Source organism: Podarcis raffonei, chromosome 8, assembly GCF_027172205.1.
Source record: "Podarcis raffonei isolate rPodRaf1 chromosome 8, rPodRaf1.pri, whole genome shotgun sequence".
NCBI lineage: Eukaryota > Metazoa > Chordata > Lepidosauria > Squamata > Lacertidae > Podarcis > Podarcis raffonei.
The window spans coordinates 38,505,946-38,531,969 of NC_070609.1; the positions used below are offsets into that span (position 1 = coordinate 38,505,946).

General features: G+C 44.4%; 1 protein-coding gene across 1 annotated transcript in view; it reads left to right on the forward strand.

The window, feature by feature from the left end:
- The window catches only part of HYDIN (HYDIN axonemal central pair apparatus protein), a 138,761-nt gene that overhangs the window by 17,202 nt on the left and 95,535 nt on the right, over positions 1–26,024 (forward strand). Inside the window, exons 7-15 of the mRNA XM_053399391.1 lie at positions 223–347; positions 2,312–2,513; positions 7,435–7,618; positions 12,360–12,459; positions 15,602–15,720; positions 16,095–16,318; positions 16,786–16,853; positions 22,402–22,637; positions 24,860–24,960. Coding sequence (XP_053255366.1) covers positions 223–347; positions 2,312–2,513; positions 7,435–7,618; positions 12,360–12,459; positions 15,602–15,720; positions 16,095–16,318; positions 16,786–16,853; positions 22,402–22,637; positions 24,860–24,960 — 1,359 coding nt within the window. The remainder of the gene's footprint in view (positions 1–222; positions 348–2,311; positions 2,514–7,434; positions 7,619–12,359; positions 12,460–15,601; positions 15,721–16,094; positions 16,319–16,785; positions 16,854–22,401; positions 22,638–24,859; positions 24,961–26,024) is intronic.

A 26,024-nucleotide genomic window follows, 5' to 3' on the forward strand; every position in this document is an offset into this window, starting at 1 on the left:
CACCTTTTAGATCTCTTTAGCCCTCTGGCTGGGAGTACAAAAGCCCAGTTGAAAAGTTTTACAAGATCACTAAACCATGTTAACCAGGCTTGAATAGGTGGCCCTAGTAAAAAAAAAATGAGCTTGATCCTGACCAAGGTAATTGCAATTAGTTCCCGTTGAAATCCATGGGCTTCAGATTAATTTGTCCCATTGATTCCAGATTTCTCCTTTGCATTTCAGACCATTCTCTATCGAGCCCTCCATTGGCACCCTTGGAATCCAGGAAACCACACAATTCACCATTGATTTCCATCCTCAAAAGAGTGGCAACCACTGTGAGGACCTTGTAGTGCATTATGACACAGGTGAGTGCAAAATAAAAGGATGTATCATTTTCTTTTAGCTTTCTTGTTGTGGAATAAAAGGGTACATAGAATCAATCCAATGTTATCTAGGAACCTCTACTACAGATGCCTTGCTACTTCCATGGGGCTGCTCTGCTGTCTGAACTGAAGTCACTTCCAGGTGTTTGGCATGAGAGTTGTCAAAGAGCCCTGCTGAAATGAACTGCGGCTGCCTAACAGCATTGTTTGCAGACTTTTCTACAACATGCTGCACCTAACCCTTCTTTGCTTACTCGCTGATTCCTCCCGGTCAACAGTTTCTGAAGCAACAGTGCTCAGTAACCTTTTTTTGTTTTGTTACCTGCCAGCTGCTGTAAGTATGCCAAAGCAGCATATGGGTGTGATACTTCCACAGGCACTAAATGGCAGAAATCTCTTCTGTTGGATGAAGTTTTCAGAATTGCTAGAACAATGCTGTAAGTGAATGAGTGCCTTCAGTCATGTCAAGAGGTACCTAAATTGAAGGTTACGTCTGATTTGGCCCTCAGACCTTGGTTCCAGCTCAAGAGAAGACCTTCACCCAAGCATCTGCTGCAGCAATAGTACCAGCAGTTTGCAGTTGTCCTGCCAAAGATGCTGTTTATGCTCCGGAGCCTATATTTGAAAGGTTCCATCACAATGTGGAAAATCCCACTCTGCTATCACTGCACAGCCATGATTCCAATGTTAAGATGACCCTGACTTACTCAGAGAGAGAAATACCTTTGCCTTTTCACTAGAACCAACCCCTGTGTGCAGCGCATGGCACCTGTGCATTAACAGCCTGGCTTCTCTTCACAGAAGGCTTTGTGCCACTGAGTCCCCTTCAATCCAGACTGCAAACTACCTGGCCTGCACAGCGGGATACCAACATGATTGATGATGGCATGTCTTACCCTTTCTGAAGCATGTTACCCAAAAAGATAAATAGGTGCCTGATTCAGGTTTTTCAGACTTCTGTGCTGACAAAACAACAAATCAATACTGTTATACGCTCAGTCAATTGTCTGCATCAGTTATGCTGAGAAGGCACACACAGGCACATAGTTGAGAACCACAGTAGGTCCAGAACAAGATTGCAGGGGTTCTAGGCACTTACACAGGGTTTTTTTGGGGGGAGGGGTTGTGGTAGGGAAGGGAATATGGCACTGTTGGTGTGCATCCAACCTGTTATATCCCATCCACACTTGTGGGTGTGATATAACTATGTGTGCAGGAAAAGGACAATGCACTCAAACTCACAATTTTTAAAAACCACTTTGAACAATCAATTTTTAAATCAATGTTTAATTTGTGCTAAAGCACTTTTTAAATTTAAGCTCTATTATGCATAACTTTGAAAATATCTTTAAAGTTGTTTTAGGGTGAATTAGAAGGTTGGGTGGAAAAGCATGATGATAAAATGGTTGCCAGCTGGAAAGACTAGAAATGGCAGCATGCTAAAACAACAATCCAATATTGAATTTGCCCTAAAACAGTTGCTTGTTTAAGTGCTATTGCATATTTTACACAAATTATAAACTCTGCTTTGAAAAATAAGCATGCTGATAAAAGGGCTCCATTGGAGAAAGGTAATAGGGATGGTACGCCAAAGTAAATGCATGGTAAATGCTTGCCAGAAAGCTTTATTATTGCACATGTCAACATCACACCTTTTGAAAGGATGAGAGACAAATGCTAAGCCTATTACCTGTGGAGATTGCACTGCTCTTCCACTATTTTCACAAGCTCCAAGTATTACTGCTGAGACAATGGCAACACTGGCTGAGACCTAGACAGTTCCATTCCATGTCTGGCTTAGGAAATCTTCTAAAGGGGAAGATTCCTTTTTGGACACACACAAGCATCTGTGTTTTGTGGAGCTTGTTGAAAGAAAGCACTTCTCAAAAAACGCAGGCCTCAGTTCTGTAAGTCCTTCTCCATTTCTCATTTGCTATCTCTCCTAGGCGAAGATATTCATGTAGGCTTATATGGAGCAGCTACAGATGTCAATGTGAGACTGGACAAGAACTCCTTGATAGTTGAGAAAACATATATCACTTTAGTGAGCCAGAGGTCTGTGGTTATTCACAATCGGAGTGATATCATTGCACGTTTCCAGTGGAAGATCTTTGCAACACAAGAAGAGGAAGAGCAAAAAAAACAAAGGTAAACTCGAGGGCTTTGGATTTTTTGGGTTCCCCGCCCCAATTTTTTAAATCCAGTATTATAGTGAAACATATTCACAATCCTTACTCACTTTCAAAGTTTATTACACCATAGTTTCATATAATTATACAATGTGTCTAATATAACATATAAATACAAATAAAGTGGCCAACTGTTCCCAAATAAACGATATATTTAAAAAGAAATCCCTGTTAGCTTGTAGTGTTTTATCTTCATGTTACAGTGAAAGTATGCATGGTTTTTAAAGAAGTTTAAGGTGTCACCTAATTTGAAAAACAGTCCATCATTTGGGTACTTTATGGTAAGTATTTTCTGAACCCTCCTTGTGTGAAACCAAAATGTGTGTTTATCTAGGTCAGGGCAGTCCAACCAGGTGGGCTGCAAGGGTACTTTGACATGGAACTTGCAGGCCATACACTGCCTTGTGGTGCACAGGGAGTGGGGTGGGGTGAGACAAATGAGGCCAAAATTTGATGCCTTCATGCTGCCTTCCCAAAGCTGGCTAAGTGAAGTGCTGGGCTTTAAGAAGGAAACGTGAGGCTCTGGCAGGGTCCTAGAGTCCTCCTTTCTCCTTCCCAAAGCTGGGGAAATGCTAATTTGGCTTTGGGAAGGAGACAGGAGGACTCTAGGTCCCTGTCAGAGCCCTCATACCTCCTTCCCAAAGCCCAGCACCTCACTTACTTGACTTTGGGAAGGCAGCATGAGGGCTCTCTGTGTGTGTCTGTGTGTCTGTGTGTGTGTGTAATGTAATGTTGTTGAGGGCTGACAGAGGATGTATTGAGGGTCTCATGTGGCCATCAAGCCACATCTTGGGCCACCCTGATCTTGGTCAATGCCCATTATATTATTGCATGCCTTCTCAGTCTCTGAGTGGTGCAAGATTGCAGGGGTTCCAGGCACTTACACTGGGTTTGGTTTCCTCAGAATAAGGGACAGCCGAGACTATGGTATCTCTATGATACATGGTTTATTTATACATATATAAAACCTGAGCCTACGATGGAGGGACTTATAGCATTAAACCTGTAAGAAGGTCTTCTTCCAACAGCCACACCTTGGATTCCAGCAGAAATCAGGCATGGGTCTTTCACTCAGCTGCCCAGCCTGCCTCTAGCTTTTAGCTTTCTCTCACACATACCACCACTGTGGCTTTTGTCCTTCTAACTAACTGCTAGTTGAGGAAGGGCCCACCACCCATTTTAACCACCCATACTTAGGCCATTATGGCTCTTACTGGCTAGTTCAACACTTGAATCCTTGCTGGATCCAGGAATTAGAAGTGTCTCAGACAGTCAGCCTAACCTCTCCCCCCCGCACCAAAAATCTCACAACAATATTAAAGTCCAGAACATCTTATAACATTTCTACACCAGCCACATTTGTGTAACTCTATTGCTCTGTTGATTCTGCTGGTTCCTGTGGCTCTAACAGTGCTCTCAGTGTGGACCAAAGCTGGAACTTAACAGGCACTAATCAATGAGCTGGTTTCTTGTGGCTACCTATCAGTGCACAACTTTGCATGATCCCCTCAGCACAACATGCATGTGCCTGCTGTTTTACCTCACATGTCCAGTCTCCCAGACTTCGGTTTCCAACTTGCACCAACTTTAGCATGGACAGTAGATTCCTTGATGCTAATGCTGCTTCTGCACGGGGGCAAAGTTCAGCTACTGGGCCGTGGCAGCAGAGTGTGTGTGGAGTAACTGGGTAACAGGGAAGGAATTCTAGCAGCAGGAGAGGTGAAAAATGGGCAATCTGTTGGACCCTTCCAGCTTTGCACTTTTCTGCATTTTGCAGTTCCTGTTCTCCAACCCAAAATTTGTGGGAAATGTTTATGTTAAGGAAAAGTATGCATTAAAAGCCCTGTGTTGGTGAAAACAACATCTAAAAATGCATCTCATTAAGGAAAATTGCTTGCAAAAATGTGGCCATTAGGAGATACATGCACTAAAGTACTGATAAATTTTATGATGAGTTAAAAACAACAACTAATGCTAGTAGATGTGGAAATGTTTTGACCTGAATATTGGGAAAATGAGAAATGGAAACAAACCGAAACTGCCAGACTCATTCATCTCTAGCAGCAGACTCTGCTGCCACCAGAGTCTAGCGCTGTCTGAGAGGCACAGAACAGGTGGGGAAATGGGGGGTGTGTGTGGCAGGTGTTGCTATGAGAATGGAAGAGTTCTGTGGCAGGATGGCTAGGGCTGAGTTGGTGGGCTAGTCCTTGCCTTCTACTTGCTGTGGACTTGAAGGCACCTGTGGCTTCCCTAAAGGACCAGGCTGCAGGCGACACTAGCTGTAACCTTCCTCCTTGGTCAGAGTGAGACTTGAGGCCAGTGAGTGCATGAGCTATATGCCCCAAGGAGAAAGAGGAACAACTTGGGGCAAGGGGGCTCAGAGTTACAAGCCAGGAGCTTCCAGGGTTCCTTCCCTTCTCCCTCAATAAAAGGGGGATCCTCAAGGATAGGTGCAGGGTGCTGAAAGCGAGGGGAGGCAGCTGCACCCAGATTCTGACACCCTTCTCAGACTCTAGCCCCTGCTGCTAAGTCTCAGTGCTGTTGCCTGATGCTTGCCTGATGCTTGCCCGCCAGTGGGGCTGAAATGAGGATGAGTTCAGTCCCTTCCTTTCCCTGCTTCCACCCCTCTGGATCCCTGTGGCTGACACAGCCCCTCCAAAACTGCACAATTGGGAAGAAGTGAGGGGGTGATTTTTGTTCCTATGGGGACCCAGATCTGAGCAAGTAATGGGATTTGGGGCTGCAAGGAGAGGTCCCTCACCACAGGATCCACATGCAGGATTAGTTGCCTGGATTTTGAAGTGTAAACAGGCTGACCCTACTGTTAGGCAGAGTGAAAGAATCATCTCTGGTGGCAGCTGCTGAGGGGTAGGGAGCAGACAGAGGTGTGTGAGTCATGCAGCATCCCTGTAAACCCTGCCCCCAGGTGCAGTAGAAGAGGATGCTGTCCCATCACTAGTGTTAAAATAAGATCCAGCTGCCAGTTGGTTGGCTCTTGTACTTGGAATTGGGGGAGAGAGTTGGTGTCTTGTCCTTTGCCTCAGGCAATGAAATGCCTTGGGCTGGCCCTACCTGTTAAGCACTGAAACGTCTAGGCCACCACTTAGGACCTTTTGTGGTGCTGTTGGGGCATCTTTAGTAAGGGTTCTAGGCCATATACGCACAACTTGCATCCCACCAAGCCAAAGGCAAGTGCCCACCAGAAGGTCCAACAACTTCCTGGGTTTTTTTGGTAGCTTGCTTGGGACTGCAATAATGGGGGGGGTGTTGTTGAACCCTTGACAGGCTCCAAGGTACATCTGGTGGGCCATATTCAATGTGGGTGGATTCCACATTATGCTGGTCTGACCTAAGCTCTTCATGGGAAGGTGAATTTCAGGGCTGAATGCAGAGCAGACTCTTCATTTCTGGACACTTTTACCTTGTCATGAGAATTAATAATGGCTGGAGAACAGCCAGACCTGAAGTGTGACAAAAGTCTGGTCCACCTGACAAAGGGTGCAGCAGGCCCCCTTCTGCTCTTGACATCCCATGAAGACATCAGGGAGTCATTCTTCATTCTGGGAGCACCAAGGAGGATAATAATTCAGAGGGACTTTTTAAAAGGCATTGCAGTGAGGCTATTAAATTTACACAGCTTCTGTGATAACACTTTGGAGGTGTGTAACTGGCTAATGAAGGAAGAATTCCTGACAAGGAGTGGTTATGAGAGGGATGTTTTGCTCACGATGCTAAATGGCATAAGGCCATCTGTTTGTCATGGTCATACTCTATTTTTTGCTTGACTGCTTTGCCAGTGAGAATTTTCAGAATAAGCACCATCTTACTCCATATTTTCAACTAATTAAAGTTAGCCATGGCTTTTATAAAATACTTTACTGATCAACCTGAAGAATGGCAACTACTGAAACCACAGATTGGACTTTGGCAAACTTAACTAGATTGATCTATCCTGGAGGGGAAAGAGGGGTGAGTTGGGATTTTGTTTTTGTATTCTTTTCTTTCTTTTTTGTAATTGTTATATATTGGAAATCAATAAAACTATATTAGAAAGAAGTTAGCCATGGCTGCTGCATAGATGAAAAAATTATCCATTGTTGAGGAGTCAGCCTCATCCCCCACACTTTCCTATTAGAATGCTAAACCAGGCTTTACTTGAGTAAGATGGTCTTGGTTGCTGAAGGGGGGAAAGAGGACTGCGTATTTGAGCTGAGGCTGATTTTACTAGGCCACCTTCATTGGTTTGGCATTTCTTAACTTGCAAGATGGGTACCTCATACCCTTTTAGAATGTGGAGTACTAAACATGCCTGCACTGAGTTGTTGCTGTTGTGTGTGTGCGCTCTCTCTCTCTCTCTCTCTCTCTCTCTCTCTCACACACACACACACACACACACATGTTTCATTCTCTTGCCCTCTCAGCCTAGTCAGAATGAGAGAGCAGCTAAGGGAAGAGAGAAGGTCTTAGAGGGGCATAGCCTAGAGCAACTTTCCTCAAGCTGGTGCCCTCCAGATGTTTTGGACTACAGCTCCTATCATGTCTAACCCTTGGCCATGATGGCTTAGACTGATGGGAGTTGAAATCTAAAACATCTGGAGGGGAGGTTAGGGCAGGCTAGGGCAGACTCCCCTAGCCTGCCCTAAGGCCTTGCTAAATTCAAAAGTTGCGTGGGATCCCAAGACTGCTGCTTGATGTGTTGGCTGTCAGAGCTGGAGGGATGGGTCTCAAAATTCCCCCAAATCTTGAAAACCTGCTGTTTATCCTGCAAGCAAATGCCAGTTGTAGCCTGAGAGTTCCAGCCATCCTCACTTGCTCTCTTCTTGGCTCCAAGTTGCCTATTACATGATCCATTTCCTCCTTTTTTTCCCCTGCGGCTCCAGGATATGCCATACACTGCAGGCCGAGGAAGAGGGTGTGCTGGATCAGCTCTTGGCTGAGTGTAATATGCATCCTGATCTTCGTGAGCATCTCTCCATTGTCAGCCGTACCTTTCAGAACCGCCAGGCCAGGGTGCAGGAAGACTCCATGCTCTTCAACAATCACGTTTTTACTGTTGAGCCTCTGGTAAGAAACTGTGCCTAGAAATTATGACAAGCATAGGAGTGCCTATGCTATTTGTATGCTGTGTTCTAAAGAAGCTTTTGGGTATTCTCAGTAATCCTCATCCAAACTTTGTAAGAGAAATTTCCTTCCTTCCTTCCTTCCTTCCTTCCTTCCTTCCTTCCTTCCTTCCTTCCTTCCTTCTTTCCTTCCTATTAAAATAGAACAGTGTCAAATTGCATATACAGTGGAACCTTGGTTCTCGAATGCCTTGGTATTTGAACATTTCGGCTCCCGAACACCAAAAACCCAGAAGTAAGTGTTCCAGTTTTCGAACATTTTTCGGAAGCCAAACGTCCAATGCGGTTGTCAGCTATTGTTTCTGGGGCGCCAGCACCAATCAGAAACAGGACCTTGGTTTTCAAACGTTTCAGAAGTCGAATGGACTTCCGGAATGGATTACGTTTGAGAACCAAGATACCACTGTACCTGTTATTCTCCTCACGCTGGAGATGGAAGGCTGACCAAGCAATCCTGTGTTTGAGCTATGCTGGCTAAGGGGCTCTTGGATTTGGCAGAATGCAAGATGCACTGCCACCATCGGTGTAGCCCTGGCAGGGTGGCAGACATCTGCCCCCCTAAATACAAATCAATACAAATTTGAGGTTCGGCACCCACCAAAAAACCCTGCCCCCCAAAATCCTGATTGCACCCATGACTACCACCATGACAGACAAGGCCAATGGAACACCACAGGTATGCCAGCAGAATGCTCTGCCATTGCAGCTGTTCTGCCACTAAATATATGCCAGCAGAGCATGGTTTAAAAAGTGCAGAGTCATTGATAGGATGGGGGTAGCACTGGGCAAAAGCCATATTTAACACTTCTTAAAATCCTGAGGGCACCTCCATCAATAGTGGAGCTGTACACCATCCTCGGACCCAGCACTAGGACATTCCCTCCCATTAAATCATAGCACTGAAAGGGATGAGGGAGGTGCAGCTACAGCATCCCTGGCAATTGGACATCCAGTCTCTGCTTAGATACCTCCAGAGGAAGAAAGCATCCCACTAGCTAAGGGAGCCTGTTCCACAGTTGAACAACTCTTGCCACCTGCTTCCTTGCCCTTCCCTGTAGTCTGGAGCAACAGGAAACAAGCCTTTTCCATCTTCTGCATGACTGACAGCCCTTTAGATATTTGAAGACCCCTATCATGCCTCCTGTTAATCTGCTCTTCTCCAGGCTAAGCACATGCAGCTCCTTCAACCGTTCTCACAAACTTTGTTGCTGTGCTCTTGAGTAGGGGGGTGACATGAGAGTTGTATAAAATTATTTGTAGTGCGGAGAAAGTAGACAGATAAATTTCTCCCTCTCTCTTGAAACTAGACCTCACTGGGGGTCGTTCAATGAAGCTGGATGTTGGGAGATTCAGCTTTCTCTTCTGCTGGCACCAATTAAAACCTTGCTTGCAAGCAGGAAAGCCTGTAATTATTGTTATCTGTGTTTTTTCCAAAACCATATACCTTGGATGATGTTGTCATAGAAACTTAGACCTGGAAAGGGAGCCGTAAGATCATGAAGAGCCTGCTGGATCAGGCCAGTGGCCCATCTGGTCCAGCATCCTGTTCTCACAGTGGCCAACCAGATGCCTGTGGCAAACTCACAAGCAGGAGCGGAGCACAAGCGCATTCTCCCTTCCTGTGATTTCCAGCAAATGGTATTCAGAAGCCCTTTCCATGAATTTGGTGAATCCTCTTTTAAAGCCACCTAGGTTGGTGGTCATTACTGACTCCTGTGGGACTGAGGTCCTTGTAGGTTACCTAGTCCAACCTGCTACTTAAGGCAGAAAATCTGGAACTGAAGATCTCTCACTGTGCAAACTGTATGTGAAGAGCAAGATCTCCAGCAGGGAACCAGTAAATGACAAAAGCCAACGAGGCTATATCCAAGATGATTTGTTGTTTTTACTAGTCTGCAGGCACTGGTGAGTCAGAGCCACCTAGTCAGTAAGTGGTGTTAGTAAAGAGTTGTTTCTGGGCTGCAGATCTAAGCTCTTTGTGGTCTGGTCTAATCTTGTTGCTTGAACAAAGCAACTTGAGGACAGATTCTGAAACTAAAGGGTTATGGAAAAATAAAGGAACCCAACTTAAAAAAAAAGAATATGTTTGTGAAAAGTAAAAAGCCAAACGATCTGAGCATCTTTCCAAGCCCATGGGAAATAAATGGTTATGCAACTCTGACTTTCAGAGTACATCTCAAATTTAGCTTGATTTGGTTTTGCAAAGAAGCATGATCTGTCAGCAAAAAAGCTCTGGGGGAAGCCCAGGTGGCTTTTGCTTGTCTAACTGCTGAATAGCTTTGATTCCATTTGCAACATCTATTAGCTGCAAGTCACATTGTGAACATGTGCAAGCTGACTCCTTGGAAATGGAAACCAGAAGCAAAGGGAGGTAAGGTGTGTGCTGCTATTGCACTGCCCTTGACAGGACATCACTGCCCTCCCCTTTAAATATGCTGCTCTGTCAGGAAATTTAACTTTTTATACCCTCTTATCAGATTGTTGCAGCAGCAAATAAAAGCTGAAACACAGCTAAACTCAACAGCCTAGAAAGCCACTTGGCAAATGCATATTTACCAGAGTGAGCTCCTTTTAATTAGCTGGTGATGTATTGCATTTGTCATGAATAAGCCCATAATATTTTGAGGTAGGCCTGCAAGCTTAGATATTCTGGTGATGACTCCAGCCAATAGGGGAAGGACTGTCTGGGAATGTGTGCCAAGGAGGCAACACTAAGGCAATGAGCTTCTGATGGCTCCATTCTTAACAGGGTAGTTTTACCTGGGTGTGTCTGGCTTTCTGGTTCTCTGGGGAAGTCATAGAGTAAAATGCATTTTGAGAACAGGATGCTGGGAACAAACAGCAATTCCAGTGATGCAATTCTTACAACCTTATTGGGCTGCATCCGAAACTCTGAGAGGCCAGGTAGGAAGGAGCCTGGTAAGCTAGCTCCATCTATAAGGGCATCCTTGGTCTTGCTGATTGTGGCATGAAATGATGGCTATGCAGCCAACCTATCTGAATCTGTCCTGCTCACTGACCCTTCAATGTGGGCTGTTATTTTGCAGGCTCTTGATAAGAGCTACAAGACCCCTGAAATGAAATGCCCACTCATTTGTGTGCACTGACCATCCAGCACACATAGCTATACACCTCTGCTTCCCAGCCCATGTGTGGACAAACTAGCTCATGTGTTTGGTTGTAAGCAGTAAGAGGAAAATAGCATTAGTTCTGATAATCAATATGTTTTTATAAAAAACAAGCCATACCAGGTCTTTTCTGATAACTTAATGGATTTTGTGGATAAAGTTCTAAGCACTTGATCCAACCAATATACCTTGACCTCTGCTAGGCTTCTGTCAGAGGCCTGTGTGACTTTATTGTATGAGGTTTGAAAGAAAGCAAGGTAAAGTAATAATCAGACCAACATTAGATTGGAAAGCCATATCCTGTGATACACAGAGTTCAGTGTTCCTGTTCTGGTGCCTTAGTCAAATATTTGACGTGGGTGTAGCAACTATGATCTTCAGATTTGTCAACAATACAATATGCCCCCTGACTGAAACCGTGTAGAGCTGCTGCCAGTCAGTGTAGACTGGGAGGGGGATTTTTGTTCTGTTTTTGTTCTTATTTTCATTATGTATTGTGTGTGTTTTATATTGTAATTTTATGTTGTGAACTGCCCTGGGATCTACAGATGTAGGGGAGTATACAAATTTAATTTAATTTAATTTAATTTAATTATTATAATAGTAGACAATACTGAGCTAGATGGACCAGAGGGCTGACTATGTGTATGACAGCTTCCTAATTTTCAATGTAAAGTGTTACATACATACAGTTAAAAAAAAGAAAGGTATAAAGTATAAAATGGAAGTATAAAATACAAGTATAAAATGGAAGGAAGGCAGCCAAAGATTACTGCAAAAGGTTTAGCAGAGAGAGTTGCTGGATGACACACTGAGCATGAGTCAGGTGTGTTGTTTCAGTGGCTCAAAAGGTCACTGTCAAGACCATAATGCCCAAGTCTTGGGAAAGGATAGTGCTGCTCCATTGAGCACTGGTTGGTTAGTCAACAGAGCAATTAAAGAACCTACTTGGGTAAGAAGGTGGTATCTTCTTCCTTGAAGGAAGGGTTGGGCTCTTAGGGGTGCTTCAAATGTCTTGGAGGAAAAAGTGAGGTGCTCCATTGGGTCCTTTAGCATTAGGGGCTTCTGCCTTTGTGTCACTTACTCCAGAATTCTGTTTCCAATGGAGGCCTGTCAAATGCCTCTGGAAAGCTTACAAGCAGAGCATAAAGCAAATAGCCACAAACACATGTTTGCTGCTGGCACCTGCCACTTGGAGGGACACTGTTTTTAAAGATGGAGGTCCTATTAAGCTAGTGGAGCTCCATGCACAGACAGAAGTAGGGAGGATGAGACTTGAATGTGTGAAACTGAGTAAAGATGGTATGGGAGAGCTTAGCAAGGGGAAGGGGACGTTTTAGAGGCCCCAGGTGCCCCTAATTTTGGGTTGGGAAATTGCCTTGCTGGGTCTTGTTGGAATCTTTGGCCATAGAAGACAGTCCAGCAAATGCTGCACTTCCTGCTCCCCAGGATGAAAGGATTATTTAGACCTGCTTCATGTTGAGAAGGCAGAGCTGGAAGTGCGATGCTTAAAGTGTTTTTGAAAGACCTTACATATCACTTCCCTTCCATCTTTAGGAGGGAGAAGTTTGGCCCAATTCCACAACCGAAATCAGCGTGATCTTCAGGCCACAAGAAGCTGGGGTTTATCACCGAACTGTATACTGTGATATCTCAGGTATGATATTCCCACCTCACACTGTCATTATGGGATACAGTAGGTGCTTTCAGAATTCCTGAAGTCTGATCACTCACTCAGGTGAGTCTGAGATCAGTAGGCCTTCCAGTTACATCAGATGCCTACCACCTTGATTGGGAGGTGCCTAGCACAGTCTGAAGCACATGTTTTAGTCTGCTCTGCTTGACAAGAGGAAGCCCTGAACATGTTTGTTTGCCCTTTGCAGAGATGCAGTGTGTTGTTGCAGGCTCTGGACAGAAGCATACCTAGCTATTGGTGAGGTTGGCCTCTACCAAGGTTGCAGGCCCAAGGGGGCATGGAAATCGTGCTGCTAGTGAGTGTGGGGCAGAAGGGCCATGTGAATCTTTCCTCCATTCCTCTCTTTCTCTCCTTCCATGTTTGGCCACCCCCAACCTGGCTAGAGGCTGAGACCAGGGTAGCATTGCTTCTGCCACTTCCCCAACCCAAGCAGCAACAGCAGGAGGTGCTTGTCTCCAGCACAGCAGTCTTTGCAAAAATAGCAGCTGCTGACACATTCCCCTCTCTGTGTGTGTGTAAATCTTGAATGGAAGAGTGGTTGGGGGAGGGAAGGAGTGTGTAACCCTTTCTCCACAGCCACTTTTTTACTCCATATCATCTCACCCAAACTTAATTTCTCTCCACGTTGTTTCAAATGTTCCCACCACAAACATTTGGAACACTGAACTTGAGTATCAAATGCAATTGGAGGGGAAAATATTGCTGGGAGGAGGATATATTTGGAGTAGAGAAACAGCAGATAGGGAAAAGACTTAAGTCCACTTCTGTGGTACTTTGTAATCTTTCAAGAAAACAACAATATCCTTGTAGGCTTTGCAAGAGCACGTAGAAATGGTATTATGATCAGCCACTCACAATAAGCCACATTGATCCACCAGGATTCCATGGAGAGGGGAAAAGAAATTTATATTTGTTGACAACTTGTTAGCTATTCTTTGAAGAACTTGACTGCTGATCCCCAGTATAGGGCTGGGAAGGTCTAATGAGTGGTGGCTGGTGGAAGGCAGAGAGGCCAGTAGGAAGTGGAGCTAGAGCCAAAGACAGGCAGAGCCAACTAATTCTAGTTTTGCCCCCATCCTCCTCTCTACTTAATGACAACACAAAGATTGAGGAGGAAAAAGCTGACAGCCAGTGCCAGCAGCCCCTGGAACAGATGTACGAAAGCAGACAGGTGGGGACTGGCTGATGGCAGACCAAGGTTGGTGGGACAGTTAATGGACCAGCCTTAACTGGGTCCTTTTCTTTTTCGTATGGTTTATATTCTGCCTTTCTTGCATCCTGGAACCCAAGGTGACATACATGGGAGTGGGAGCAGACTGGTTTTCAGGCAGTGTCCTATCCAGCTACTGATCAGAGCTAGCTTGCTTAGATTCAGTGGTAAAAACATCTGGAAGGATGGATAGCACTTCAAATACAAGTACAGCAGAAAAGTACACAATTTTCTTCAGCTTTAATAACAACAGTAGTAAAAATAATTTATGAAGTGCTTAAGCTAACTTTAGGTGCTATAAGAACATGCATCAAAATAGAGGTTGACAACCTTATTTTGACAACAAAATATTAGAAACAAAACTAAGAACTTGAGTGCATGAAAGCCAACTGTAATTAGAAACAGGCCAGCTGAAATAAAGGAACTTCAACGTCCTATTATTTAAAAAGAAAAAGATACAATTGAATGAATTAATGTGGGCTAGTAATATATAATATACTAGTAATATAAATAAGAAGCGATGAGAGAAAATGTACAAAGATACAGAATAGGGGGAGAGTTGGAATGCAGGAAGTCACTAGAAAGAGGATAACAAAAAAATCAGAACAGAAGGATATGCAGAAATGAAGGGACCTAATGTAAGGAATAAGGGTTCCTTGCCTTGTACTTTGTTTCTGTCTTGCAGGGGATGTGGCAACACAGGGCCCTGGCACCTGCCCTTCTGTGCTGCCAGGATAGCTGTCAGGCAGAAGGAACTATTGATCTGCCTAGCTGGACCAAGTGATCTTGGGAGCCAATAGGAACTTGACTGCCAGGCTTATATAACTGTCCCTCCTGAGGGAGTAACTGCTCTAGAAATTCCCATGCTGCACCTCACACTTCTAGACTGCTGCCTTTCGGAACTTGACCACCCCATATGACCATGCCTGTGTTCTTGCCCTGGCTGCTCTTATTTTTATTTGCTGCTCTGGACTTTGGCTTCTCCCTGACATAACTATGCCATCACTGCTGTCCCTTCCCATGGATCATTTGCAGGCCTAACCCTGTAAAGCTGTGACAGTCCCACGATATGGAATTATAAGGAGGAAAGAGTTAAAACAACTCCCTTGGCTGGAAGCAAAACAGGGACAGCCGTTTTAGCTGCCAGACACAAATGCAGTGTGTTAGTACACATTTGTGCTAATTACCATGTGTGGTTGTTGCCAAGCAAACCCCATGCAGTGATGACAGAGAGAGAGAGAGAGAACAGGAACGTTTTAAGGGCTAAAGCAGAGGATTCAACAAATGGATGTGCCACACAGACTACAAATTAAAGCATCCACTTACACAGTGGGTTTTTTCTTCTTGTATAAAGTATATATACTCTCATCTAAAGCCCAGAGGGAGTGATACTTCCCTGGAAAGCCCACCAGAAAGACTCAGTTATTATTAACCAGGAGCTTTGCCTTTTGAGCAGAGCTTTTCATCCTAGTATGTTGGGCTCAAGCCAAAGTAGTAACATGTAGTAACACTGAAGGTCCAGGCAACATGATGGATCCAGGACTCCAAGTAAGTCAGAACTTGCCTTGCTTGAGTTGGCTTCCTGGCTATATATCTGTCTACTCGGGTGTTCAAAGTATGGACCTGGTTCTGAATTTTAGCCCTCTCTGCACCATTTCTCTTGCGTTTGATGCATTGATTAGAATATCCCAACATTACATTTTCATGCTTTTTCAGAAATTGATGTAACTTTGAAATTACAACTTGTGCAAAACAGTCCTGATGGTCAGACAAGACCCTAGCTGTTATTTCAACTATTTCTGTCAGTCCAGTTTCACTTTTTTTGCTTTAGTGCTTCCTTCCACTCAGTATCTTTTGAGTTCATATCCTAAAGGTAGAGTCTCATCTTCTCAGGGCGAGAGACCCGGCTCCCTCTGCGCATCAAAGGAGAGGCCATGGCCCCCAAGCTGCTTTTCAACTTTGACCAGCTGGATGTTGGGAAAATTTTTGTTGGCTCAGCCCACAGTTATGAGGTGAGTCCAGTTATTCATCAGAGCTGTGCTCTGCCTTCCTTCCATGAGCTTAGGGCATTCACATTGTTTTATCCTTTGAGGTCACTTAGGCTAAGAGAAACAGGGTATCCAAGGCCATCCAGTCAGAGTCATAGCTGAGTGAGGTTTTGAACTCAGGTCTCCCTGTCTAAAGTCCAACACTCTTATCTACCTTTGTTTCATAGAAGCCAACCTCCCACATTCCTAGCCAAGGATTATGTAATCTAGACATCTGTGATGACGGGTAACAATAGAATGGAAGTTGGAGACAGCAGCACCAGTTTTAACAGAAATGTAAATGAGTTGCTTCTTTGAGAATTAAGATTGTTTTCATCTTCTCCTCTCCCTTGCTGCAGGCCATCCTTTCTAACAAAGGAGCTATTGATGCCCTCTTCAGCCTGATATGGCCATCCACGGCCCTTGGTGCCTGTTTCACATTTCAGCCCAGTGAAGGAATAATTGAGCCAGGAGGCCACCAGGCCATTCAGGTCACCTTCAGCTGTACCATCCTGGGACAATTCTTTGAAGAGTTCAAATTCAGTGTGAATGGATCTCCCCAGCCTGTGATCTTAGTGATTAGGTAAGCTGGAGAAACTATGGCAATGAGTTTCAAGCATATCCTTAGGGAAGTTTCAAGGTAAAACTGATGTTTAAAAAGAAAAGATTTTTGTAGAGATACAGACACACAAAGCTATACTGACAACCCACTTCCTAGGTCCATCACATTCATAACTCAAGAAGGAGGTTATGCAGATAGTGGAGGTCCCAGTTCTCTACTGCTGTCTTGAGCTGTAGTCTGGGACACAGATGAGTGTGTGCTCACATATGTGCACATGTGCATGTATATCCAAATGCATCTGACGTTAGATTCTGTATTCCATAACAATTGAAGCATAACTCTCTCCCTTGGTCCCCTGACAACCACACTTGTGTGTGTTGCAAAGGCAGGGTGGGAGCCTTTGGCCCTAAAAGTTCTGCTAACTATTTCAACTAAAGGTGACTTTTCTCTGAGTCCTGTTACAAAGGAGTCTCTGTTTTCCCTTTCAGGGGCTGCGTCATTGGACCGACATTTCATTTCAATGTCCCGTCCCTCGATTTTGGGGATGTCTCCTTTGGTAAGTTTGCACTATTTGTGGATTTTTGTAGTAGTAGTTGCAGCTGTAGTTGTATAATAATAAATTATAATTATTAGTTAGATTTCATAGAATAGAATCATAGAATCATAGAATCATAGAGTTGGAAGAGACCACAAGGGCCATCGAGTCCAACCCCCTGCCAAGCAGGAAACACCATCAGAGCACTCCTGACATATGGTTGTCAAGCCTCTGCTTAAAGACCTCCAAAGAAGGAGACTCCACCACACTCCTTGGCAGCAAATTCCACTGTCGAACAGCTCTTACTGTCAGGAAGTTCTTCCTAATGTTTAGGTGGAATCTTCTTTCTTGTAGTTTGGATCCATTGCTCCGTGTCCGCTTCTCTGGAGCAGCAGAAAACAACCTTTCTCCCTCCTCTATGTGACATCCTTTTATATATTTGAACATGGCTATCATATCACCCCTTAACCTCCTCTTCTCCAGGCTAAACATGCCCAGCTCTCTTAGCCGTTCCTCATAAGGCATCGTTTCCAGGCCTTTGACCATTTTGGTTGCCCTCCTCTGGACACGTTCCAGTTTCTCAGTGTCCTTCTTGAACTGTGGTGCCCAGAACTGGACACAGTACTCCAGGTGAGATCTGACCAGAGCAGAATACAGTGGCACTATTACTTCCCTTGATCTAGTTGCTATACTCCTATTGATGCAGCCCAGAATTGCATTGGCTTTTTTAGCTGCCGCGTCACACTGTTGGCTCATGTCAAGTTTGTGGTCAAGACTCCTAGATCCTTTTCACATGTACTGCTCTCAAGCCAGGTGTCACCCATCTTGTATTTGTGCCTCTCATTTTTTTTGCCCAAGTGCAATACTTTACATTTCTCCCTGTTAAAATTCATCTTGTTTGTTTTGGCCCAGTTCTCTAATCTGTCAAGGTCGTTTTGAAGTGTGATCCTGTCCTCTGGGGTGTTAGCCACCCCTCCCAGTTTGGTGTCATCTGCAAATTTGATCAGGATGCCCTTGAGTCCATCATCCAAGTTGTTGATAAAGATGTTGAATAAGACCGGGCCCAAGACAGAACCCTGTGGCACCCCACTAGTCACTCTTCTCCAGGATGAAGAGGAACCATTGATGAGCACCCTTTGGGTTCGGTCAGTCAGCCAGTTACAAATCCACTGAGTGGTAGCAGATTTCTTTAAAAACAAGGCCAGTTGTGAATCCTACTTGATTAAGTCCATAATAAATGTGTTGCTCAATCAGACCAACATCCATCTAATACTCTAGTGTTCTGTTTCCTACTAAGGGCCACCACCCAGGTGCTCACAAAGAGCAGTGCATGGAAATCGTGATGGGTTTGTCCCTTCATACCCAAATGACTTAGAGTACCCTTCACCAACCTTTGTGGCCTTCCAGCTGTTTTGGACCAGTACTCCCATCAGCCCTAGCCTGCATGGCCACCTACCGTATTTTTCGCTCGATAACACGCACCTGACCATAACACGCACATAGTTTTTAGAGGAGGAAAACAAGAAAAAAAAATTCTGAATGAAACAGTGGATGTATCATTTTTGTGCTTCATGCTGCGGCCACAGACATGTGATTTGACGGTGAGTTTGGGGTAGCCCAATGCAAAGATCCTGAGGATCCATGTGGATCTGTGCTTTGTAACCACGTTTTTGCACCATTGCAGCCCCAGGCAACAGTGGGTGCGTGATTTTTTTGGTGCAGGCTGTAGCCATGGACATGCTATGTGATCTGATGGTGAATTTGGGGTGACCCAATGCAAAGATCCTGAGGATCCATGTGGATCTGTGCTTTGTAACCACGTTTTTGCACCATTGCAGCCCCAGGCAACAGTGGGTGCGTGATTTTTTTGGTGCAGGCTGTAGCCATGGACATGCTATGTGATCTGATGGTGAATTTGGGGTGACCCAATGCAAAGATCCTGAGGATCCATGTAGATCCATGCTTTGTAACCACGTTTTTGTACCATTGCAGCCCCAGGCAACAGTGGGTGCGTGATTTTTTTGGTGCAGGCTGTAGCCATGGACATGCTATGTGATCTGATGGTGAATTTGGGGTGACCCAATGCAAAGATCCTGAGGATCCATGTGGATCCATGCTTTGTAACCACGTTTTTGTACCATTGCAGCCCCAGGCAACAGTGGGTGCGTGATTTTTTTGGTGCAGGCTGTAGCCATGGACATGCTATGTGATCTGATGGTGAATTTGGGGTGACCCAATGCAAAGATCCTGAGGATCCATGTGGATCCGTGATTGGAACCACGTTTTAAGTAGGGAGGGAAGGAAAAACATAGAAGCGACAAGGAGAGGGGTGTGCAGAGAAGCAGCTGGCTAAGAATGCAGGAGAGGGGTTTCACCGGAGGGAGGAAAGGAAGGCAAAAGTCCCCCCCCCCCCACAAGCCAGCCAGCTCTCTCTCTCCCCCCCCCCAACCTGCATGTTGCCTTCGAGTCCCAGACGCACGGAAAGGAATTGCCTGGAGGGGAGGGGTTTTCTCTGCTCTTTGTTCCGTTTGAGCAAACACAGTAAGGAAACAGAAGCGGGTGGGCAGTAAGACCCTGAGGCAGAATGCAGGAAAGCAGCAACTTCCTCCTTTCCTCCCTTCTCCGGACGATTTGATATTTGCCTGATTTATGCCTTCACTCGCGCTTGTCAGCTCCAGGGACCACACATTCGCTCAATAACACGCACAGACATTTTCCCTTACTTTTTAGGAGAAAAAATCTGCGTGTAATAGAGGGAAAAATACGGTACTTTAGGGAGTACCAGCCATAGAGCATGCAAATGGCAGGAGTAGAAATAATAGGATGGGGAGGGCTAGGTAAGGGCAGCTGAGAGTGTGCTCAAGGTGAGGCATTGGTTCTTCTCCAGGAAATGGTGATTGCGAAGTGAGTTTTAAGGTGGGTTTTGAAGAAAGAGGTGGAAGCTGTTCTAAGAGAGCCTAACAAAAGTCAATGAGATGGGGGGGGTGAAGAACCAAGAGCTAGGGAAATACAAATCAATCAATCAGATAATCTTTAGGAAGGATTAGGGTTGACTGGGATTAGTTTCAGGAAAGACCAAATAAAGTACCACTTCATGCAATGCACAATTTCCTTATGGAATTCATTATCGCAAGAACAAATGATGGTCACTGGCTTTGAATAATAAAAAAGACCAATTAATGTCTTTCAAAACTGATTAATATGATAGCTAAATGGACTGCCTCTGAACCTTGGGGGTTCCAGCTCTAAAAACCATCAAATCAATTAGGAAAGGACAGCTGTCTTTCCATCTTATGGACTTCCAGAGGCATCTGCCTGACCACTGTGGCTAGACTAGGTGGACTGTTGGTCTGATTCTCTTGTTATGTTTCCATTGCTAATGTTGCTATTCAACGCCCCTGTTCTCCTTGTAGGCCTGTATTTGTTTCCTTCTTCCTGCTGCAAACTCATCTTCCCCAATATATTCTTAACTCGTTATTTCAGATAATTTCCATTCCAGTGTTGATCCTGGCTCCTCTGTCCCAGCCTCATTAAAGACAATCTGACGTTTAAATGTGAAATCAATAGTGGTGTGGCTGAAGGCATAATTGGTGCTTGATATCCACCATAACCTGCCCCATCCTGCCCCATATTCCTGTTATTCAAGAGAACTCATTACTTTTTCTGCACATTTTCCAGCACTCAACACTATTTCATTTTAGCCCTCACCTCTTTGTTTTTGATGAATAAATTAAAAATAAAAATCCAATTGAGTCCTTTTTGATGCCTTGGCTGCTAGCTGGCCTACCTAGAGAGCTGCCTTGAAGGGTGTTTGGAAATTCCAGCTGGTTCAGAATGTTGTAGCCAGACAGGAATACCTTGGTCATGGCAGTCAATACATTGATAACCTCATGTCTGGATCATTTGTAATGGCTTTATATAGGAGGCTTCCCTTAAAGATGACTTGGAAGCTTCCGTTAGTGCAGAACTCAAATCCCAGAATTTTGACTGGTACAGCCAGGTAGGTTCATTGAATCAATTTTGAAAGAACTTCATTGGCTGCTTCTTTGCTTCCGAGCCCAATTCCGAGTGCTGGCCCTTTTAAAACCTTAGAAAGCTTGAGACCCAAATACATGGCGGAGTTCCTCTTCCCATGTCTTAACATCTTTGATCAAGGCCCTGCTCTGAGTGCCTTCTGTAGTGGAAGTATGTGATGTATTTTAAAAGAAAAAGTCCTGAGTGGGGAGGGCATCCCAAAGTCGAGCGGGGTGCTCTCATTTGCAAATACAGACATATCTTGGAGATACTGCAGGTTCTTTTCCAGAACACCACACTAAAGCGAATATTGCAATAAAATGAGTCACACAATTTATTTTGTTTCCCAGTGCATATAAAAATTATGTTTACACCATACTGTATACTAATCCAGGCCCACCTAGCTGTAGAGGCTGGAGGGAGGAAACCCGGATATAGCCCTTGCCAGCTCCACTGCCATGACCAGAAGAGGGGTAGTGGCAGGTGGGGGGTGGGCTTCCTTCCTCTGGAAGTGGCTGGGCTGCCTGCAGCTGTACCCACATCCTCATAAGGAGAAATATCTGCAAAGCACAATAAAGTGAAATGCAGTAAAATGAGGTATGCCTGTGGACAACATACTCCAAGTGGCACCAACAGGACAATCTTTTTTGTGATGCGTGACATAGTTTCATGGTAGTTTTTATAGTTCTATTTCTATGTTTCACCGTGACATTTGTTAATCTCTTATGTTAATCTGTTACTATGAATAATTTTGTACTTATGCCTATTGTACCTATTTGTGTTGATCTACCTTTTGTGCCTATTTATGCTTATCGTGGAGTTGTCTTGGATTAAGAGTGGTCTAGAAATATTTCAAATATATAAAATATTGACCAGGAGGAGTAATTCAGAGCATGTGGCTCCTAGGCTATACCAACTTTGTTTGCTAATAATCAATTTCCACGAACAATTCAAAGTGTTCCACACACACGACTTGGGACCAAATGATCTCCTTTTCTCCCACTTGAGCTTGCCCAGCTTTTAAGACCCTCAGGAGCCTTTTGCTCTGTCCCACCAACCTCTGAAGCACATTTGGCAGGAACTCAAGAGAGGACCTTATCACTGGCTGCTTCTAGGTTCTAGAACGCCTTGCTAAGGATTTCATTGAACTTCTCCTGAGCAGATCTTGACTCACTACCATATATGGGCTTGGGAGTTACTTTTAGATTGACAACTGTGTAGATTGGAAATTAGCCTTGAGAAGTGGATGGAGGATTGCCTTTCTTTCTAGCATATGGCTTGGAGTGTCATTTAGGAACCCCACTCTCCTTGCAAACCATGTATGGCTATTCCTTCAGAACACCTATAACTCTAGGTGAAGAGTTGTTTCTACACATTGAGGAGGGACTGTTGCTATATGACATGGGCCTGTGCGTTTGCTGTGTGGGCCGTTTTCTTTTCCTAAAAGAAAAAATTGACTGTGTGGAGGAGTCCAAATGAGTGTCCTTTTGGGTCACTTTTAGTGCCTTCATGGAGCTCCTTCTCAATTCCTGTTGGGTGAAATATTATCTTGCAGGTTTCCCTCATACCCTGTCCTGCTGCCTCATCAACACCTCTTTGGTGCCCATGACCTTTGACCTTCGTGTCCCAGGAGATGGCACTGGGGAGCCAAGTGTCATGAGCGAGCATCAAGCCTCTGACATCTCAAGGCCAACGTGGAGGAAGGCACGCAGTGGAGGGGCAAAGCCCAAAGAATTTACCATCACTCCCAACCGAGGCACCATCCGCTCACAAGGACTCATGGACATCCAGGTACAGTGCCACTTATGCTGCTGTTTGTCCTCAGTGAGGAGCAGGTGGCTCCTGAAGTACACCAAATTGATTATAGGACTTGTGCTGAGGATAGATTGTATTATAAAGGCTCACTAAGCTATGAGGCAATTATTGAGTTGCAGAACCACTCACTTGAAAGTCAATTTAAGTTACAGTAATGTTCATACTGTTCACAGTGGAAAAGCTTGGAGAAACTGGCCAGTGACCTCAAATGAAAAGAGAGAGAATTCCCCTCCTATATCCAAAGGGCTGTCAACTCCTACTTCATTTGTAGCATCTTCAGGACTTGGCCTTTTCCTCCTGTGAAAATAATGCACATTCAAACTGTGCTCCGTGCTGTTTGAGGCCACATAATGATGCTCCTTGCAGGATGTCTCTCCTGCCATCTTTGCCCCCATTTGTGTTACACTCCTTTTCCTCTCCCATCACTGTATTAAGGTTGCATCACCCCTCATGGCTTGGGGGCAAAAGCTGGGGTTACTTGGGACCGCCAACCATTTTAAGGAGCACAAAAATCTTTCCTCATAAAGCTGCCACTGTCTTGCTCTTCTTACAAGTCGCCAATATTTAAGATGTGTCTGTCCAACACTCCTTTCAAAAGAACTCCCTTTAATTGGGGGAGGTGCAAGACCCTTAACAGCATGGGACCCAGTAGCAATGTGAGTAGGGTTGAGTATGAATTTACCCCTGGCACAGAATTATAATTATGAAGTAAAATAGTTTTATTGAGGAAATCAGAGTTTACAGACATTTAGAGAGAAACATGAACAAAGATAAGAACAAAGAATGACAGTGTAAACATCTTGCTTCCTGGGTCCCCAATGATGGTCAGGAAGAGAGCAGAAAAATAGTTCATGTTGCCTCTGTGAGTTCATGTTGCCCCTGTGAGTACAGAGGGGGCTGGATAGGAGAAGGAGAATAATAATAATAATAAGTCTGTTGATTGAGTGCACTCTAGGTCTCAAAGGTAGAAGTTGTGTCTCTCTTACTGATTTTTACATTTCCATATCTATTACCTATACAGCACTGAGAACTCACAGCCCCCTTTTAATAGAAGAATATAGTTGGGAGAAGATGGGATCAACCTGAGTCAATCAATCAGAGATGACAGTTCACAGAGGATAGCCATCATATAATGGGATCATCAGAGGACACAGTTCTCTCACCCATTCACACTCCATGCAGATAGTGGGCTAGGAAGCTATACCTTTATCTTTCTAAGTAGTGCATCAGCTAAGAGCACACATCTCACAGGGTGACTAATCCCCATTCATTCAAGGGAAGTATGTGCCCTCACATGGAGGTTAGGGTTGTTTAAAAAACCAAACTGGTAGGTATCAAAGATGACATTAAGGTGACCAAACTTTTAAAGATACAGCTTATTTCTGCTGTGCACCTCTCTCCCCAAATCAGGGGTTACCAGTGTGGCACCCATAGACACACATGCAGCTGCTGAGACTTTCCCTGGTGCCCACAGGATACACTCCCCCCACTGAAATTAAACTTGAAAGAAGCATTTCATTGTAGTCAATAAAATAGGTTGTCTTGTGTGCTTGTTTGTGGGTGATGATGATGGTACCCCTGCCTTTTTCTTTGTTTTGCAAATGAGCCCACAGGCCCCAAAATATGTTGAGCAAATTCAGCCCCTAAAAATTTGAGGGGGAGATTACCAAGCCTCTGAAGACCACATGGTAAAATGAATGTGGCCAGGACAGAAAATTGGGCATGACCACTTAATTCTATTTACTATCAGCCTTTCAGAGCCCTCTTCCCCTAACCAAAATTCACCCAAATACATTTTATATGCTCACCAGTATGATCAATAGGTAATGCTCAGTTTCTTCTGTTCACTGCTGGCTTCATTGTTTCTCCCACTTTGATGTTCGTTCACCTTTGGCTGCTGAAGGCATCAAAGAAACAATGCTAGTGAGACATCTTACATGGGTTGTGCTGGGTGAGACCTGGCCCACAGTGCTTTGAAGATTGTTAGGGCATGTCGCCATCAGAAACATTTTGTCGCAATCCTTACCCCTTTTTTCTGTTTTATTTTATATCTCTCTGTGCCCCAACATCCCAGGGCTACTCTTCTTATATTTTTTTTACATGCCTGCCTTTGGGGGGTTGGGATTTGAGCTGGTCAATCACAAGGTTATGAACCTTGTTCCTGTAACCTGAATTCTTTCTTCCTTTTCCCATGGCAGGTGACCTTATGTTCCAACACTGTGAAGACGTATGAAACAGCACTAGTAGTGGATGTGAAGGGGAGTGGAGAAGATGTACTGGCTCTCCCAATCACAGCGAGGTATTGCTACTTTGATTGCTGTCTTTGCTGGAATCATGTGTGTTGTGCTGACCCCATCCTTTGTGCCAATTCTGAATGAGATGGGTATTGCAACAGCATAATTGCCATTATTTGAGTACCTGGGTACAGCAAGATGCAACATAAGAAGGAGTTTGTGACTGCTTCAGTAAGAGCAACCTGAAAATAGCAAGACCTGTCACCTCTGTCTTGCTTTATTTCTTTGCTTTCTCTTCCCTCTGTGCACTTTAAGTCCTGGTTTCAAAAAGCACTTTCACACTGCCTCTGGTAAGTCAGCCCTGGATGTACAGAAATGGACAGTGCGAAAAATTCCAACAGGCTCTTGAGGAAAACAACCTGGCTTTCTTTCAGCAGAAAAGTGAGAGGCAAAAAGATCCCTGCTAGAGCAGCTCCTCCGAGGCCAATAGCTTGGACAAGTCAGCAGTACTGCATGATGTCACCAGGACTCCGCATTTGAGTCTCCTGTCCCCTTCCAAGTGTTTAAAACAAAGTTGTTCATATATTAGGATAAGCTACCATCCAAATGTATCTTCAGACTGCAGCAAAGTAAAGTGTGGACATATAGACCATTAGACCTTTAAAATATGCCCTTATGAGTTCCAAAATTGTCCCCTCTTCCCCCAGCATAGAAAAAGACCATACTTTTGGTGAGTTAAAAATGGTTAACATACAAACGTTCCAAAGGCCAGGTTCATATGCTTTTCTATACAGCATTCAGAAAAAGTTGCACAGGCATTAAAACCTGACTTAGTTACAGTGGTGAAAGTTCCTAAATTATTAGTATAGGAACAGAACAATGGCCTGTTGGAGCCATGAGGTCTGAGCTTGGAGCAACCACCTCAGATCTCTTTACATGCTGAGCTTCTCAGATAGACTGGAAGGCAAACAAAGTCTTAATTACCTAGTCCCTCCCAAGGTGAGGGGAGTGGATATAGCTAAGCATGGCAGGACAGCTTACTCTATGTTATTAAACCCTTCATTCATTAATTAGACATAAGTATGTTGGTAATATGAGGTTGGTTATCCCACATTTTCCAGGCCATATC